This window comes from Aedes albopictus, chromosome 3 (assembly GCF_035046485.1).
Source record: "Aedes albopictus strain Foshan chromosome 3, AalbF5, whole genome shotgun sequence".
Classification (NCBI taxonomy): Eukaryota; Metazoa; Arthropoda; class Insecta; order Diptera; family Culicidae; genus Aedes; species Aedes albopictus.
Window position 1 is genome coordinate 339,625,466 of NC_085138.1, and position 18,662 is coordinate 339,644,127.

Here is an 18,662-nt window from a genome sequence, read left to right on the forward strand (position 1 = left end):
ACGAACTAACTCACGAACACTGTCATCAGAAAGGGTAGCTGAACCTAACTCATCAACCGTGAGCGGAAGCGTCTGAATTGCATTCACCTCAACTGCATCTGGCTCTTCAATCTCCGACTCGGGGTCGGTGTGAGGTGTCGGTAATCGGGACATGGCATCGGCGTTGAAATGATCGGATGACCGGTGATGGCGGATCCTATAGTCGAAAGCCTGTAGAAATGCCGCATAGTGTTGCATGCGCATTGCGGACATGGTTGGGAGTCCTTTGGATTCTGAGAAAATCTGACTAATGGGCTTGTTATCCGTGACAAGGGTAAACCTGCGACCGTAGAGGTATTGGTGAAACTTGCGAACACCGAAAATGATCGAATAAGCTTCCTTGTCAATCTGCGAATATTTTTGCTGCGTACGGGTAAGAGTTGGGTAAGAGTCTGTGAGGCGTACTGCAAAGGTCGCTCAGTTCCATCAGGGTACTGATGACTGAGGACCGCCCCGATACCATACGGGGACGCATCGGTAGCCAGAACCACCGGAAGCGACGGATCATAGTGGACTACCCAAGTAACCAGTAAGCCGTAAAAATTGGCCTCAAGTCGGTTCTATAATTGATAATAGAACAGGGCTAACAGCGCTAAAATAAATTATATGCTCCAATAGAGCTGCTCCAAAACCACGTTTGGCGAATTATTCGGTTGATATACGGCCAACTCCTATCTTCCGTACCGAGTCTCTGACAAAAAATCTGTCAAAACTGGGAGAAAGAAAAAAAATCAAAAAAATGTTTGTCTCCTGTCCTTTTCACGCTTCTTACGTGTTTCAGTTCAATTGATTTTTTTGCTGCTCGATCCGGATTCCAGATAGGGATCTGGAAGGTTCCACTTAAAAACTCGGTTCTCGTCATACTTGCCATCTGCTCCACCAATGGTGTTTTCTCGCATAATACTGTATTTAAACTAAACCAAAGTTGAATGTTGAAGCATCCAGTAGGAACAGTACCATTCGAAAGGTCGATAATAGCAAAGAAATTAAATCAAAAATAGCCAACCGTTGATATTGGAGGAGATAACCAAGGTGGGATGCATTATTTATTAGCACAGATTCATTTATTAAAGGGAATCTGCTGGGGAACCCATGACGATACCAGAAAAATAAAATCCTCGGTGAAACTCCTAGATGTTGATTAGAAGCTCGGAATGCAGGAAACACCCACGCGCGCCATTGCAGTTCCTTCCATTTCAGTTTCAGACCGCAGGCAGCTTGTTATACTTGAGGCAGATTTCATGCATCCTCGGTGAAACTCCTAGAATCTGCTAGTCATTTAATCTAATGCTGCCACCAGCTAGCGATACAATTTCCACTGAGTTTTACTCCCATCCTTCGTCTTTAGTTTTGTTTTGTTTAGCATTTATTTTGATTGACATAAATGTCATGCACGACAAGCCATCCAACAGCACTGACAGCCGTCTTATTCGACTTATAGGCACAGGACCTGCAAGCCCTACAAGATAACGTTATATAGCTATATACGGCTTACTCTAGTGCTCATGGGTTTCAGGGCCTTTATGCATTTGAAAACCTTGTGCAGAGCTTATTGACACTGAAAAGCTGTTAAATGTCCTTTGTAGTGCTTACAACAGTGCTTGGTGGTTACCTGGGTAAGAACCTGTCACTCTGCATTTCCTTCTTGACGTACAAGAACGATTTCTCACACTCCTTACTCCAGACAAAAGGCACGTCATCTTTCAACAAGTTATTGAGCGGATACAAAATCGTACTAAGGTTTGGGAAAAACCGACCATAGTATGTAATCAGCCCAACAAAGGACCGGACTTGTTCCTTATTCTTCGGAACCGGCATGTTTTGTATCGCATCAACCTTATCGCGCAGCTTATGGATACCCGCCTTGTCGACCATGTAACCGCAATACTCAATCCGATCTGAGAAGAAGTCACACTTGTCCCTATTGACACGCAAGTTGTACTTTTCCAACCTTTTCAGCACCTCCTCGAGTCGAAGCAAATGCGTTTTACTGTCCGGCCCAGTGACACGAATATCGTCAATAAAGACGGTAACGCCGGGTATACCTTGGAGGATTTCTTCCATAAAACGCTGAAATATGGCCGGGGCGGAGGCAACACCGTACATAAGCCTGGTAGGGCGGAAAAGACCCCTATGGGTACTCAACGTAAGCAAGTCCCTATCTTCCGGGCGAACCTCAAGTTGCAAATAGGCTTGAGACAAATCAAGTTTAGAGAACGTCTCACCCCCGGCGACAGTCGCAAACAGTTCTTCAACTGTAGGAAGAGGATGGTCATCAATAAGCAAGTGCGGATTCAATGTGATTTTATAATCACCGCACAATCGTACCCTACCGCCAGCCTTTCTCACTGCAACGACAGGAGTGGCCCACTCTGAGTGGTCCACCCTTTCCCAGATGCCATCACCCACAAACTGGTCAATCTCTTTATCGACCGCGTCCCGTACCGCAAATGCAACTGGCCTTGCCTTCACGTAGACTGGCTTTATATCTTTACGAACGGTCAACGAAGCTTGTACACCCTCAATTTTACCCACACGTTCATCGAAAATATGTGAGAACTTGTCAAGCAAAGCATTTAAGGTGAATATAGAACGAAGCCACACCTTGAATTTTAGAAAGCACAAATCTGAGGAACCAAACATCGCACCGAGCTGAAAAGTTGATCGATTGGTCACACGCTGGTGGTGACCAATCGATCAACTTTTCAGCTTAGTGCGATACTTAACCAATTGGTTCTTCAGATTTGTGCTATTGAAAATTCAAGGTGTGGCTTCGTTCTATATTCACCTTAACGCACTGGCGGTGGATTGATCCTTGCCGCCACAGTAAGAAACCAAATGTGTACCGGGTCTGAATACGCGATTGAAATCCAAATTCATGGCAAGTAACCAATCGCGTCCCAGCAGGGGATGCCTGCTAGATTCTGCGACGTGCAGAGGCAGTGTGAGCTCCTCACCATTGGCAACAACATTTACCATAATTTTACCGAGTACACCGATATCATTATCGCAGTAACTCACGAGCCGTGTAGTCGTGGGGAGAATGTCCAGGTCATTGAAGTATTGTCGTTTGTCACGTACGTTTATGAGGGATACGGGCGATCCGGTGTCGACCTCGAATGTGAGCTCTCTGTGATTAATCGTCAAATTCAACAGAAATTTACCCGCAAGACCTTGAACCGCGCTCAGATGAAAAACGTCCTTGATGACGCACGGCTCCTCCAGGTGGTGTGCATCGTCCGTCCCTTTCTTCTCCTTGGCCTTCGAGAGGCACACCTTCTCCAGGTGCCCCTTCTTCTTACAGCTGTTGCAGACAGTCGACTTGTGCCTGCACTTGTCCGCGAAGTGGTCTGGGTCCCCACAGCGAAAGCACTGCTTCTTCCGTCCATCCAATTTGCTTGGTTGGTGGTGGGAACTTGCTTGACTCGACGACTGGAAACTCTTCTTCTTCCTCGTCTTCTTGGAACCGTGCTCGATGTGCTGCACCTCGCTCTTCGATCGGGAACTATGCATTTCGTCGGTTCCGCGGTGAGACATCTCCATTCCGAATCCGATTTCTTTTGCCTTCGCCAGCGTCAAGTTCCGAATTTCCAGTAGCCGCGACTGTATCACACGGTTCCGGATTCCGAAAACGAACTGGTTCCGTATGGCTTTGTCCAAGTGGTCCTCGAAGTTGCATGTTTGGGCAAGTTTCTCCAAATCCATCAGGTACTCGCTCAGGGATTCGTGCTCCAACTGCTTGCGGCTCGCGAACTTGAAATTTTCCAAAATTTCTAAAGGAACCGGACTGAAATGGTCCTTCAGGAGAGCCACAAGTTCGTCGAACGTTTTTGTTTCGGGCTTTTCGTTCTTCAGCTTGTTGCAGAGCACGTCGTAGGTAGCGCCGCCCATGTAATGAAGCAGGTAATCGCGTTTGTCGGCGTCTGGAACGTGGTAAATCCGGAAAGAAACTTGCAGCCGCTCCAACCATCGGTCAAACTTCGATGTCGCAGCATTGAACGGCTCAAACGTGAAAGTAACCGGCACCACAGCAACACCACCGGCAGCAGCAGCCGCAGCCGCCCCGCCGCCAGCTCCACCGACTCGTGGATCCACCATGGAAAAAAAATGCAGCAGCCAGCCGAACGCGATGTCGAAACTTTTCAGCACACAAATACCGGAATTTCGCGCAGCTCTGAACTTCTCGTCGCCAAACTATTATGTACTGGGCGGAGGAACTACCGGGAGAACCGAATTCGGACCGGCGGAATTGTAATTTAGAGAGGCAAAACGCGTAACTACAAACTTACAACTTTATTCGTCTTTACTCTTCGAAATGGTGGTACAGAGTGATCTTTTCACTACGGTGTGGTCCCGTTGCGGAAGTTGTTGTGGTTGGCAGGTTGGCACGAGTGGTTGCGCTCGTGCGGTTGACAGCTCCAGTGCTGCCAGAATCGCTGCTCGGATATAACAGTATCAGCAAACTATAGGTTGCCGTATTGACGATCTTGCGCCAAATACGACGCACAGGCAAATCAAATTGTCCCACCACAAAATGTGCACACCGGTTTCAGCATACATTGGTTGAAGTCGCCGCTACAGTTTTTCTGTAGCGGATGCGTATTTTGGGGTGGTGTTTCGACTAATCGGTTTGTTTACGCGCTGTTTTCTTTGTTGTTGGATGTGTGAACATTGTGCTGTCGAAGATTGGACATTTGCACGATCGTCGCGAAATCCTTGCACACGCTAAGATCAGTTTACCTTTTTTCCAAAAAGTGCACAACCGCAAATATGCGTAAATGATACTCAAATATAGGTAAACAGAACTCAAATATGGGTAATGTGGACACAAATATGAGTAATTGTAACCCAAATATGGGTTAATATTACCTATAAATGCGGTTGTGCACTTTTCCAAAATATGAGTTTAATTTACCCATATTTGCGTAAAGTTTACGCAAATTTGAATAAAATTTACCCATATTTTATAAAAATAGGTAAACTGGTCTTAGCGTGCAAAGCTCAATAGTGCCATTTACACTTATCAATAAATTGATTCAACCAAGAGGTTCAATCTTTCTTTCAACCTCATCAAGAAACACAATTTGATGGAAATATTGCTAAATGTATTGCATGCATTTTTTATTGAGGAGAACATGGATGATAATGTTGAATCTTGATGTAAATACTGACCAACCTGCAAAAGCGAGGATTGAGGTTGGTGGTCATATCCTCAATATTTCCCCTCCGAAAGATTGATCCAACCGATCCAACCACCACTATCATCCAGTTTGACCAAACCCAAACCAAACCATCAAGATCATCCAAGTTCGTCAAACTTTCCTCTCGACTTGTTTGATTCGATCAATCCAGCAGTGCAAAAGAGTCAGCAGATTGAGCGAAGACCATTCCATCAGTGAGGAAGAGATAGCAATTCACCAATGTTCAGCGCGCGGTTCACGGCGTTCATGGTGGCCAGTTCAATTGAATTTTATGGAATGCTTTGAAAGCAAATTTCTAGAAATAAATTGTCACGTTTTTGCTTTGTAAATAAAATAAAGACTTGATCATTGGAAAAGTGAAAATTTCCATATTTCGCTTGCTTATTCAATTCCAATAATGATTATGAAAGCATATTTTTTTGATAGTTTTGGTCATTTACCACGCCATATTCGATTTTTTTTTGTAAGCATTCATAAACTCTTATCTATTGAACCCAATCTCTCCGATTAGCATGATGAATTGTTAAATAGTGGATCTATTTACTAATTCATCATGTTATTTTTCCTAATGTCTTGAGAAGGTTAATGTTTCTTAATTTCTAACACAAGATATGAACTTCTATCGTTGAATCAAAATATTTCATACAAAATGGAGCTTAAACAATAATTATTAACAGTTAGGTTCGAACAAGTTTTGATTTTTGCTAAAGTCGTAGTAAATATGTCAAGCAAAATAGGTTTAGAAAACAAAGGCTGTTAAGAGGGTAATGCCATATTGATTTGTTTGTTTCGTCTATAATTTAAAATGTTTGCTTTATCCGTTATTATTAATACAGGTTTCTCTTAAATTGGCTATAATATAAAATAAATTTCATTTCTCGAAAACCAGAATTGAAATGCTTGACGTTTTATCGTAAACAACATTTTTTTTCAATCTTGTTGAAGAGCTTACTTCGATCAAACTATAATAAAATTATAGTGTTGGCATGAAATGTCAGAGAGGGGTGATTCAAACTTTATGGCACGTCAGCGTAAAAAGCTGGATAGCTAGATTGGTAACTGAACGACAGTGATGGCATTTTCCTCTGTGTACAAAAGAGCAAGTGTCATGCTACACACATTTCTTTTCTCCCAGCCAGAGCGCCACACACTGGCTTGCGTTCACCATACGTGCTCGCTGAGAGCTGTGACGATCGATGATGCGAGAAAAGGAATAACTCACCATAGCCGACTACAATCTTCAGAGAGAAATGAGTGCACCAAGATTCTCTAGAGTGGACAAGTGTTCGTTCACCCTAGTTAACTCTGGCAAAGAACACTGGAGAGAGCGATCTGCAGTGCGCACTGACGAGAATCGGGAAGCATGGTTTATCGTGGTGAAAACATTGTAGTTTTCTTCTCTACGAAACGAACCATAACTTCGGCAGCGTGCCGACATTTACGTCGTCGTCGTCGTGCCAAAAATTCGCGACTACCAAGTTGATGCTTTTGTTTGCGGTTTCCCGAAAGTAATGACGCTTGTATGTACTACACAGGATCAAATATTTTACCAAAAACAAACCAATGCTCAAACATCTGGTTTGACTCAATCGAATTTAAATTAGGCTCAACGAAGCGAAGAATGTAGTACCTTATGCCCTCCATCATTCGAAAGATGTTGGCGCGTCGATCGTTGCACGCTAATGATTTTGCGGTGGGTTGAAGGCGTTTGATAATGAATAAAATGCACCAACACCCGATTTTTTATTGTTTGTTCAGTGCATATTTGGGCAAGATTGGACTATTTTACATAAAGTGATTCTTGTAATATACCTGCCATTTTGAACTGGTATTATCAATACAATCGAAACTCGCTATGTGGTGCGAGCGAAAATCGATTTTTTTTTCATAACCCTGGGACTTAACTTTGGAAGTGGTGCGCTGCGTAATTCATCAGGACCGCTAAATAGCGCGATATGAAAAAAAAAACTATTTTTATTCGCAACATATTCCGAATTTCGATTGGGTTGATAATATTATTTATTAAATACCGGTAAAAAAGTGTAGAATTAGCCCGAATTAAAATACACCTAAATACATTTAAAATGAAAATAGAATTAGCCCGAATTAAAATACACCTAAATACATTTAAAATGAAAATAAAAACAATGTCCCGACCAACGTCGTACTACCGTACGCACGTTCCCTCTCAACTCGTTTTTGTGTGCCAACAAATTATACGAGGTTTCGCTTTTGAACGGTTTCCCTGCGTTTCCACAGAAGATGCATAATGAAACACTAATTTCTTTCTCAGCATCATCAACCATTTTCTACTTGCTGAAAAACATTCCCACATCATCCTCGCGCTTCTTTTATTCCGCCATTTTTCGTTTTGCATGCAACAGGAATCTACAATGCCGCGGATGCTTGCAAACAAACTGCACTCGCTGCTTTGCTTTCACCAACCAGAGAAAATTTCTTCAGAGTGATGCTCTGGAGTGGGCTCACTACAGTGTACACGCGCGTGTGGGCGATCCCATAAGTAGGTTGGTGTGAGAGAACTGAGGTGCGCAGAAAGTATATTTCTCTTGGGTGGTGAGTTCAGTTTCGCTCTATGGCTTTGCTTTACCGGCACTCTCTCGCACTGAATAGTTTCAACTACCAGTGAAAACATTCTCTTTGTCTCCCTGGTGATACGGTACATGCATCCTCAGAGAGGCCGGTTCTCTCGCTCGTCAGTGCCGAACTCTAGTGAAATGCCATCACTGCTGAACGATAATTAAATTATATGTCCTGAGAGTGGCTTTGGGTATTTTTGGCAGTTTTTCTCTCTTTGCCATGCCATAAGGGGTTTTTGTCGTCCTAATAGCTTGAAACTCTTTGATTGGCAAAGATGTGACGCCAAGTTGAGGTTTATCAGACTTTAGATGACACCCCATGACGAAGAGAACAAATCTGTCGAAAATATACTGAGTTTCCCTATCTAGTTCTAGCATTTATACTAAAGGCACTAGCAAACCGCATATGCGTTAGTGGAAATAAAAGATGCCATATAAAACATGATAAACCAATGTTAAATATTAAACATTATTCCTAAATAATATAATGAAAATTTACGATGCGCAACTTACTTGAACTTGAAAATATTTATTTGGCAGCGCTTTCTTGTTTCCTTTACCATCATTTCATCAATAATTATTTCTTTCTCAAGGATTATTGATGAAATCACGAGGATCAAACCAAGTATCAATCCAATATCTTCGACATTGCCCCTTTCCAGAGAGATGGATCTAGCCGAGTTTTGAACAGAGAGAAAATCTCCCGGCAGTATGAGAGAAGGGAGAGAAGTTAATGCATAAAGAGAGAGAAAAAAAAACAAAGTGTCCGTGCATGCTTAGCATACGTGCACAGCTAGCAAAGCAAAGCCTTTTATTGAATCAATGCGTCGTCGGTGGTGTCAGGATCGAATGCGCCCTTTGCGCAGTCAGAGCACAGACAAACAGACACATTACTTAGAAGAAAATTGCTTCAAAAACATCGTTTGGCATCTCACTAGCACCCTCTATAATGCTCAATCCGAAGCATTCATTTGCAGGTGTTGTTTCCCTCGGCTCGATGTAACAATTTTGCAGGTGACGACTCCCCCGAGGCGTCATCCATTCATAAAACATGAATGAAGGTTCATGATTGAGTCATTTTATGTAAACATTGATCGGCGTCGCGTTTATTTCTCTCCAAAATTGAGAGGTGACGGTGGCACAGCAGCGCCACCATGACACTTGCGAGCACAGTCCGAACCACACTATATTTTCAAAATGACCGTTAAATCGTGCGATGATTTCGATTTGAGTAGTATGTCTGTTTGTCTGTGGTCAGAGTAGTATTGATCATCCCTAAGAGAGAAACGTTAGATACCGATACGCGGTGGAAGACAGAGTCGAGCACGCTGTCGTAACCGACCTTAAATCCATCTTTATCCAGCGGGCGCTGTTCCATTACCGGCTGAAATGATGGCAATTCTGAAAACCCTCATTTCTGCCGGCAGCGGAAAACGTGCTTCGAAGAAAACTCTACTTGCTTACCAACTGCGTCTCTTGTTACTACACTCTTCTGCTATCGTCAATCAACTGACTCGCGCACGAAATGAGCGCCGTATTTATGAGATAAATGACGTCATCTTTGCCCCTCTCTCGTGGTGTCTCGGTTCGGGTTCGGGTTACTGTTCCTGTTGACACTTGTTTTATCGACTGTGATGCGTCGACTTATAGTAATGGGCGCTCGCGTTTCAAATTGCTCCTTCAAAAGCTAGTAATCGATGATGATATGTTCCACACATTTTTCTTCTTTATCACTGCTACTTCCACAATCCCTCTCACCTCTACTCTATAATATAATTTTATGAAAAAACTGTTTACTTACGTTAATGTTTTATGTGATACGTTTGTGGCTTTAAACTTTTAATAGCATTATGAAAACTTCAAAACCAAATTTCTAGTTCTAGTACTCTGAGGGTTGTTGGTTGGTTACAATTCAGTTTCTAAATTTAAAAATAAACAAATTTTCTTTGTAAAAGCAACTACTTTTTTTCGATTCGTGGAACTCAATTTTGATACCTGAAATTAATTTCAAAGAGGTCTTGTTCTATCAACTTTCGTAAGCTGAACAACTGTTTGACATTTTCGTCCAGTACAAACCCGACGAAGGGTGATTCATCAAATTACTCCCATACAAACCTCGAACTAACCTCCACACAGCTGCCCGGGCACCAAAATGCAAAACCATGGATTTCGGCTCAGTTTGGTATAGATTCATAAAATGAAATTATCTAAACATCGCTAGGAAAGCCAATTCAAAACTTTTTTTTCCAGATTCAAAAATTCACCACCCAACCTAATAAAAAAAATCTGAACCAACATTCGATTTAAAAAATGTTTGCGAGTTACAGTTTGAGTTACACTAAACTTTTCAACATAATTCCACTTCCGACAAACTAACAAAATATCAGTTCATTTTATGAAAATTAAGTTGAACCGAGGTTCCAAAATGAACTAGCCTAGAGAACAACAAAAAAATGTTTTTAATACTGATAAAACCCATTAATTAGGAAGAATGCGAGGAAGAATCAGATTAAGTTTTAGCAAATCTTTCTTTAGAGCACGTGGTTTTCAATTATCAGTTTTTTAATCGTGCTGATGTCAGAGTATTTAATTTAGTTTTTTTTTGTTAACGTGTATTTTAATATCAGCTAATTCTACACTTAAGTCAGATTATGACTGTTGTACATTCCTTGGTTTTATTGTCCTTTAATCGAATTTGTTGTTCATCCTCTGTCTTTCATCTTTTCGTTTGTCGTTTTATTATAGTTGTCTACCGATGAAGCTCTCGGTATGGTTCCGTTGCAGATCAGGACAATTTTTCCCATCTGTGTTCATAGTAGCAGCTATAAGTATAATGCAAGTAAATTTAGTTTCAGTCCACTAAATCACTGCTTTCCAAATGTAAATGTTTGCTATCCTAGTAACCTCAAAATAGCTGCGAGTACTTCAACTCTTCGTGGTATTTAGAAAGTTATAGAATTGTAGAAGTAATGTATTTTTCTGAGCAAATAATTTCGGATCCATAATACCATGTCGGGCCCAAGCCTTCCAAATACACGTATGTGTATAAAAAAATGAAGTTAAACTGTGCAAATTAGAACAAAATTCGTTTTCAAATCCAACGCTGTATAAAAGTCGAAAATATCTTTTTTTTTGAAATGTATTCTTTTGAATTTATTTTTGCACAAAGTTGCCGTACTCTCAGTTTTTTTTGTTCAAAATATTGTAACCTAGTACTACTATACTTACGGGTAGTACACTGGATAGTACTTTTTTTAGACCCATTGAACTTCAATGTCTGATGCTTCTTTTATTAATCCATCATTTAGTCGGGAAACCAACGACATCTTTTCGGACTCAGGCACTGCTTGCCAATTCACTACATACCTTAGGCCAGTAAAAGTGTTCAAGTATAATAAAACTGATCAAACATGAACGATTTCTACAAAATGAATAAAATCTGAAAAATTCCCCAAATTTCTCATGTTTGAAGTCGGATAACAAGTATCTCAGAAACCAGATTAGGTTTGCCCGTTATAAGGATATTTGTTCAACATAAAACAAAGAATACTACCACAATATTGCGACCCAAAAACATTATAACGAATCAGTGACCACCTTAATGGACATACACATCATGCATATTGCTTGTTTTTCATTGAATATTTTCGTTGCTTCGCCAAATCACATGACGTGTCCTTCCATGACTTATGCGATATAGCAAATCGCTAAATTCCACACTAACACAACAAGAAAACTGTCAACAATAACACGCTTTGTCAGCGAAATGCTCTATTTCCATGACAACAATCCACTCACACAACTATCGGATGACCGTCATCAAATATCTAGATTTCCGACCACTGCTGTCATATTTTCTTGTCTCCGAATCTGGCGCTGGGTCTTCGGCGCGGAAACCAAATGGCGGAAACAAAATTTTGGGGTGTGTGCGCAATAATTTTCTGTTCCCAGAATCCAAATATCCATAACTACCATTTTTGCATATGTGAAGACCTTCAGCATCTTCTGTATAAAGACTTAACTTGTCCATCTTTGGTTTGGAACTATTACACTTGTTTGAAGCCTAAATTTATTCAATTGAAAAAAAAATGAACCATCGAAAATATTCGGAAAGTATATTCATTAAAAATTCTGTTAAATATTCATTAAATCAGTTCATTATCTCAAAAAAAAAATAAGCTTATCGAATAATTTCATCATACTTGCAGTTTTAACAAATATATCAAAGTATTCTAGGATCTTCGGTTGCCAGTTGTGCTAAATACAGGTCGAATCTTCTGAGAGCAACAATAGAAGATAACAAAATTAGTTTAACTTCCGAGAGATTTTCCTTTAACTCAATTTTTTACTTCATAAGTTCCTACGACAGTGGATTCAAAGTAAAATAAGGAAAGTGTCCGCAACGTGACTTGATTCAAATAAAAAGTCGTATTTCCCAACCATGGAAGAGCTTATAAATTCCGAGCAGCTATGAGAATGAACAAAATGAGATGTTAGCCAACATACGAAACCCAGATTTTAGTTGGAAGTCAAAATAAGGAGAATCCGATTTCTGAGAAAGATGTAGAATTTTGAACTCTATTTTGACAACCTGTACATAATAAAACTGCATTCAAAATCACATTTAACATTTTATGCAATCTTGCAAAAACATTCCATTAGTAGACTCAACATTGTTCCACAAATCCTTTCGTAATATTCACTCGAAATGATTCCGGTACTATTTTTTTTAATCAGTAACATCACATTCATGAACAGTCTTTATTATTTATCTTAGCTTCTGTTGTGATAAATCGTGTTCACATAAAAAAAATCATTGGAAATAACACCACAACACAACATCACTTTAGCGACACCACATCCACAAAGAACCATTCATATCAGCTAAAGATCTGTTTAATGAGAAATTATCATTTTTTCAACAACTGTAACTGACGGCAAATATTCTAGCATATTAAGAAAATGTGTAAAAACACCATTTAATTTAAAATCTTGACTTATTCTGATTTACTTTTTTTCTTCTGACATGGACAAACGTATTTTTTTTAAACAGTACAAAAATTAATCAGACAACAGTTTCCACCAGCTCAAAATATATGATCATCTACAAAAACAAAATATGCACCTACAGTTTTCAGTCTGCTTCTTTGGGCAACATATATCAATCTCGCCGTCTAATGAACAACAATCAAAATGCAAAAAAAATCTCCTCTCAGTTTCCATTTATTTTTTTTTTTCATTTATTTAGCTTTAACCACACTCCGTTGCTTTAGCACTCCGTTCATCTCAATCTATCAATCATTGATTTCCTCATACCACTCCGTCTATTTCCACCGGAGGGTGCTTTTCAGTCAACGTAGATTATCTTAAATCTTTAGCCACCTCGTCTATCTCCACCGAAGGGCGCTTGTCAATTCATTTTGTTTTCAACCACTCCGTCTATCTCCACCGGAGGGTGCATGTGAATTCATTGTTTCAAATCTTCGGCCATTCCGTCTATCTCCACCGGAAGGCAATATGTATAATTTTCACTTTTCTCACAACAATTCTTAGATTTTTTTAAAGTTCGCCCACCGGCTGCGCCAATGTCGTAACCGACCTTAAATCCATCTTTATCCAGCGGGCGCTGTTCCATTACCGGCTGAAATGATGGCAATTCTGAAAACCCTCATTTCTGCCGGCAGCGGAAAACGTGCTTCGAAGAAAACTCTACTTGCTTACCAACTGCGTCTCTTGTTACTACACTCTTCTGCTATCGTCAATCAACTGACTCGCGCACGAAATGAGCGCCGTATTTATGAGATAAATGACGTCATCTTTGCCCCTCTCTCGTGGTGTCTCGGTTCGGGTTCGGGTTACTGTTCCTGTTGACACTTGTTTTATCGACTGTGATGCGTCGACTTATAGTAATGGGCGCTCGCGTTTCAAATTGCTCCTTCAAAAGCTAGTAATCGATGATGATATGTTCCACACATTTTTCTTCTTTATCACTGCTACTTCCACACACGCCATCGAGGAGATCACCGGTCGCGAGAAGAATGTAAAAAGTGATACGAAAATGGACATTGAAATAGTTGGAAATAAAGTTAGTAATTGATGTGAAAGTCTCGGTGTTAATAAGTTGTATTACGATCCGACAATTTTGGCGACGAGGAGTAAAAAGAAAAGTGTAACGGAAGTGTTCTTTAAAGTGAGATCTTGCACGAGGTCTAGTTGTCGTCACGAGGAGGGTTCTGCGTGATAATCGGAAGGGCGCAGCGCTACACATATTGAGGTTAGATTGGGCGAGGAGTGATGTAAGTACGCGAACGAAAATTGAACGAAGAAAAAATTGAGTGGTTCCCAATGTTTTTCGTGATCAAAGCCATTTTGCATTCGGGTTTTATTTCAAGGTCAACTGATATATGATTTCAATAATGAAAAGGGGGGAATATAAACAATGCGAATTATTTTTTTTTCTTAACGACATCAATAGGTGAGTGAAACATAACATTGGGATTTTCATCCATGAATGTGTAAATGATTACTGTTGGTATGCAAAAGTGAAATAAACAGTACTTTGGGAAAATCTCTATGGAAGCTGGTAGATTGTTGGTATCACGAATAAACATACTTATAACACGTGTATTTTAGATTGCGGATTGGAAATGGTTTGAGAACTAGGGTGAACAGCTGGATAACTATGATAATAAAGGGATTAATGAGTTTTTTTGCGTACCTATGAGAACGCAAAGGTTGTGTACCTATAAGATGTAAGGTTATGTACCTATTTTAAATGGGAATTTTGTGGATAATAAACTATGTGCCAAAGGTTGTGTTCTTATGAGATGGAAGGTTATGTACCTAGTTTAAATGGATGTAGTTTTGGGGATAATAAACTATGTGCAAAGGTTGTGTACCTATAATAATGCATAAAGGTTGTGTACCTATAAGATGAAAGGTTATGTACCTACTTTAAATGGATGGAGTTTTGTGGATAATAAACTATGTGCAAAGGTTGTGTACCTATAAGATGAGAGGTTAAGTACCTACTTTTTATGGAGGTGGTTCTGGGGATGATAAATTCTGTGTCTTTGAAATGGAAAGGTCCTGTATTGTGCCTTGCAAGATAAATCCGCGAAACGCGTTTGTCTTCTTCTTTTCCATCAAGTTGCCAAAATATGCCCGCACCACTATGAGCGACCTGATGGTCAGAAATTCTGCATGCGGCGCTCATATCAAATCCACATGAGGCTGCGGCGATATGGCCGCGAGGAGATGCACGCGATACAGACGCAATGTGGAAATGGAAAAATTGAAGCCGCATCCTCCTGCAGCATCACTTAACAACATCCCGATTATTAAATACAAAGCCCACGAGGTGATGCGTATGCGTATAGTGAAGCAATGTCGTGATAAATATTATTACGATTTCTGGCCACTTGAGATGCCATTGTGCTAACTTTTGTTTTGATATGAACGGCCTGAAGGCTGCTGCAATGCTGCTGGGTGGGTGACAGTATCTGTTCGATTTTGACATTGCGTCTGTATCGCGGGAATCTCCTAGCGGCCATATCGCCGCCGCCTAATGTGGATTTATTATAAGCGCCGCAATATCTAAGATCCTGATGATTCTCAATACTTAAAGCTAAAGATTATTATCAAATTGGTGATTGGAAGGTAAGTTGTCTGGGTTTTTTGCCAATATTCCTACATAAAAGCAAAGCAGTGGTCCCAAAATAGATTTTGATAAACATGCATACTTGTGAAAATGAAAAGGTTTAGTACCTAAGGTTGAGTATTTTCGAGAACAGAGAGGTTGTGTACCTACAGTAGTGCAAAGAGGTTGTATTTAAGAATGTGTACCTACGAGAATATAAGGTTATGTACGTATAATAATAGCACAGACAAACAGACGTAACACTGCGAACATTTTTCGATTTAAATAATAGTCACCGAATCATGTTCGCCCAATGCTAAAAAGACTGAGTTTGGCCAACCATCAACTAGGTGGCGGTAGTGGGCAAACGTCAAACTCGAACAAAAACGAAGCGAGCGCCACAGGTGGGCAGTTGGCCAACTATCAAATTTTGAAATTGACCGTTAAATCGGTGTACGATGGGAATTATAAGAGTGTTACGTCTGTTTGTCTGTGATAATAGATTGCTCACAAATATTTTTCAATGCCTAATTACAGTAATAGTCAATTGGTGAGGTTGGACCTCTGATTTTGTTAACAACATCTCTGAAAGCAATGTTTCCTAAATGATACAGTATGCAAATGAAACATTGAGAATGGAGTTCTTGAGTTATGGTTCAAATAAAAATAAATAAATTAAATAATTAAATAAGTGTTTTATTTCTTGTGTTATGATTTTTTTTTTCTTTATTACTGTATGAAGTTTTGAATATAATATTTACATAATAAATGAATTGAAATTTACGGAAAACATTGGGACAAAACGCTCATGATATCTGAAGATACTTTTTATTTAGGATTATAGTTCTTCCAGTTATGAAAGATTTGTTCCACAGGATGTCGTCGTATAGTCGCATCAAACCATTCGACGTGACATCTGAGGCCAGTAATCTTCCGGCGGAATGGGAAATATGGAAAAGTGATTTAGAGTCTTTCTTCTTGGCACAAGCTGTTGAGACACAGCATGATAAGCGAGCACAATTAGCGTACCTAGGAGGACCAGGCCTTCAGGAGCTGCTACGTCACCTTCCGGGGGTAAACCAAGTTCCTCATGTGACCGCTGATCCGCCTTACTACGATGTGGCGATCAAGTGTTTGGATGATTACTTTGAGCCGTTTCGTCGCAAATCATACGAGCGTCATCTTTTTCACCAAATCACGCAGCAGCCGGAAGAAAGATTCACGGACTTCGTTATGCGATTGCGGAAGCAGATTGCTCGATGCAATTACAACTCTTGTGTGGTGGATGAACTGATTGCTGACCGCATCACACAAGGATGCAAATCACAAGAACTTCGCACCAGACTGCTTCAGAAGGACCGCTCGCTAGAGGAAATCATCGCGCTGGGAACCAGTTTGGCTGAGTCACTGAACCAGTCGAGGAAATTGTCGAAGCCCAACAATCCGACTAGACCGGACTCGGAGGTGAATTCTGTCGCGAAACCGTATTTCCGTCCATTTGCAACGCGAAGACCAAATCCGCTTCCGAATCAAAATCGGAAATACTCTGAACGTCAATCGAACAGCAGGTTTATTTGCTACAGTTGTGGGCGTCGAGGTCATGTACAAGGAAGTAGTGACTGTCCGGCAAGAGAGACAAAATGTGCGGCATGTGGAAAACCGGGACACTGGGCGAAGCGATGCTATTCGACTGGCCAGGGCTTCAAACGTCGTCTAAATGACTCATTCGCAGGACCGAAAGCCAAACGCATTCGTGCCGTGCAAGAGGAAACGGAAGCGAAACAATCCAAAGACTTTGTATTCTATGCGATGGGTCGGAACGTGTTCACCTTCATCGTGGGAGGCGTTGAAATCCCTATGACGATAGATTCCGGCGTAGATGCCAATATTATTACGAAAGAGATCTGGGAGCAAATGAAACAGGCTGGAGTAAAAGTTACAGACGCAACAAAACAAATCGACAGATCGCTGACAGCATACGGCACCGAACAACCGCTGAAGATCGTGGGAATGTTTCATTCAGAAATTCAGGCCGTCAACAATATAGTGCAAGCGAAATTTTATGTTGTTGAAGATGGACAGCGTTGTTTGTTGGGCGACAAAACAGCCAAAGACCTCCAAGTACTCAAAGTTGGATTCGACATAGCATCCGTTGACTCAAACCGCTGTAAACCGTTTCCGAAAATCCAAGGGGTAAAGGTTGAGATACCCATCGATGAACAAGTGCCACCAGTTCAACAGCCGTACAGACGTCCGCCGATTGCACTGGAGGAGAAGATAGAGACGAAGCTACGTTCGCTTTTGGAGTTGGATATTATTGAGCGGGCTCCGGGACCATCGCCATGGGTATCACCAATGGTACCTGTTCAGAAGGATTCGGGTGAAATCCGGCTCTGCATTGATATGCGTCGAGCCAACCAGGCAGTTCTTCGCGAAAGCCATCCCTTGCCGCTGGTGGACGAGCTGTTGTCATCGGTGTCAGGTGCTGTACTATTCTCAAAACTTGACATTAAGGATGCCTACCATCAGGTCGAGCTGTCTGAAAGATCACGACCAATCACCACTTTCATCACCAAGTACGGCCTCTACAGGTAGACAGACACGTATTTGCTTATTATCGTATTTTTGAATAAAGTTGAATTTTGTCATACATGAAACATGTTTATGGTTTTTTTTTATAAAAATATAGGTACAAACGCCTAATGTTTGGGGTAAGCTGTGCTCCTGAGCTCTTTCAGAAGACAATGGAGGTAGTAACAGCAGGCCTAGAAGGAGTAATTGTATACCTGGACGATGCCGTAGTATTTGGGGCCACTAAGGAGGAGCACGATAGGAGATTGGCTGCCTTGTTGAAGCGTTTTTCGGACTATGATATATTACTAAACGAACAAAAATGCATATATGGAGTAGAAAGCTTGGAGTTCTTAGGCCATCAACTTTCAACTACTGGCGTTCGACCAACTGAAAGTAGACTCGCAGCAATCGAGAAATTCCGCGAACCACGAAATGTTTCGGAGCTTCGTAGTTTCCTCGGGCTGATCTGTTATGTAGGCAAGTTTGTTCCGAACCTCGCAGCGGAAACAGAACCGTTGAGACATCTGCTTCGTTCAGGAATACAGTTCAGGTGGACCCCGAAGGAAAAGTCCGCATTTGAATCTATCAAAGCAGCTATTTCGAAAATTCACC

At 40.9% G+C, this 18,662-nt stretch overlaps 2 protein-coding genes across 2 annotated transcripts in view; both read left to right on the forward strand.

Annotated features, from left to right (window-relative positions):
* Nucleotides 1-18,662, forward strand: part of LOC134284301 (calcium/manganese antiporter SLC30A10-like) — a 365,099-nt gene that overhangs the window by 193,633 nt on the left and 152,804 nt on the right. The gene's annotated exons all lie outside the window — the stretch shown is intronic.
* On the forward strand, nucleotides 16,353-18,071 carry LOC134290863 (uncharacterized). The gene has a single exon (XM_062858077.1). It carries the CDS (start codon nucleotides 16,353-16,355, stop codon nucleotides 18,069-18,071), a length of 1,719 nt encoding a protein of 572 aa, XP_062714061.1.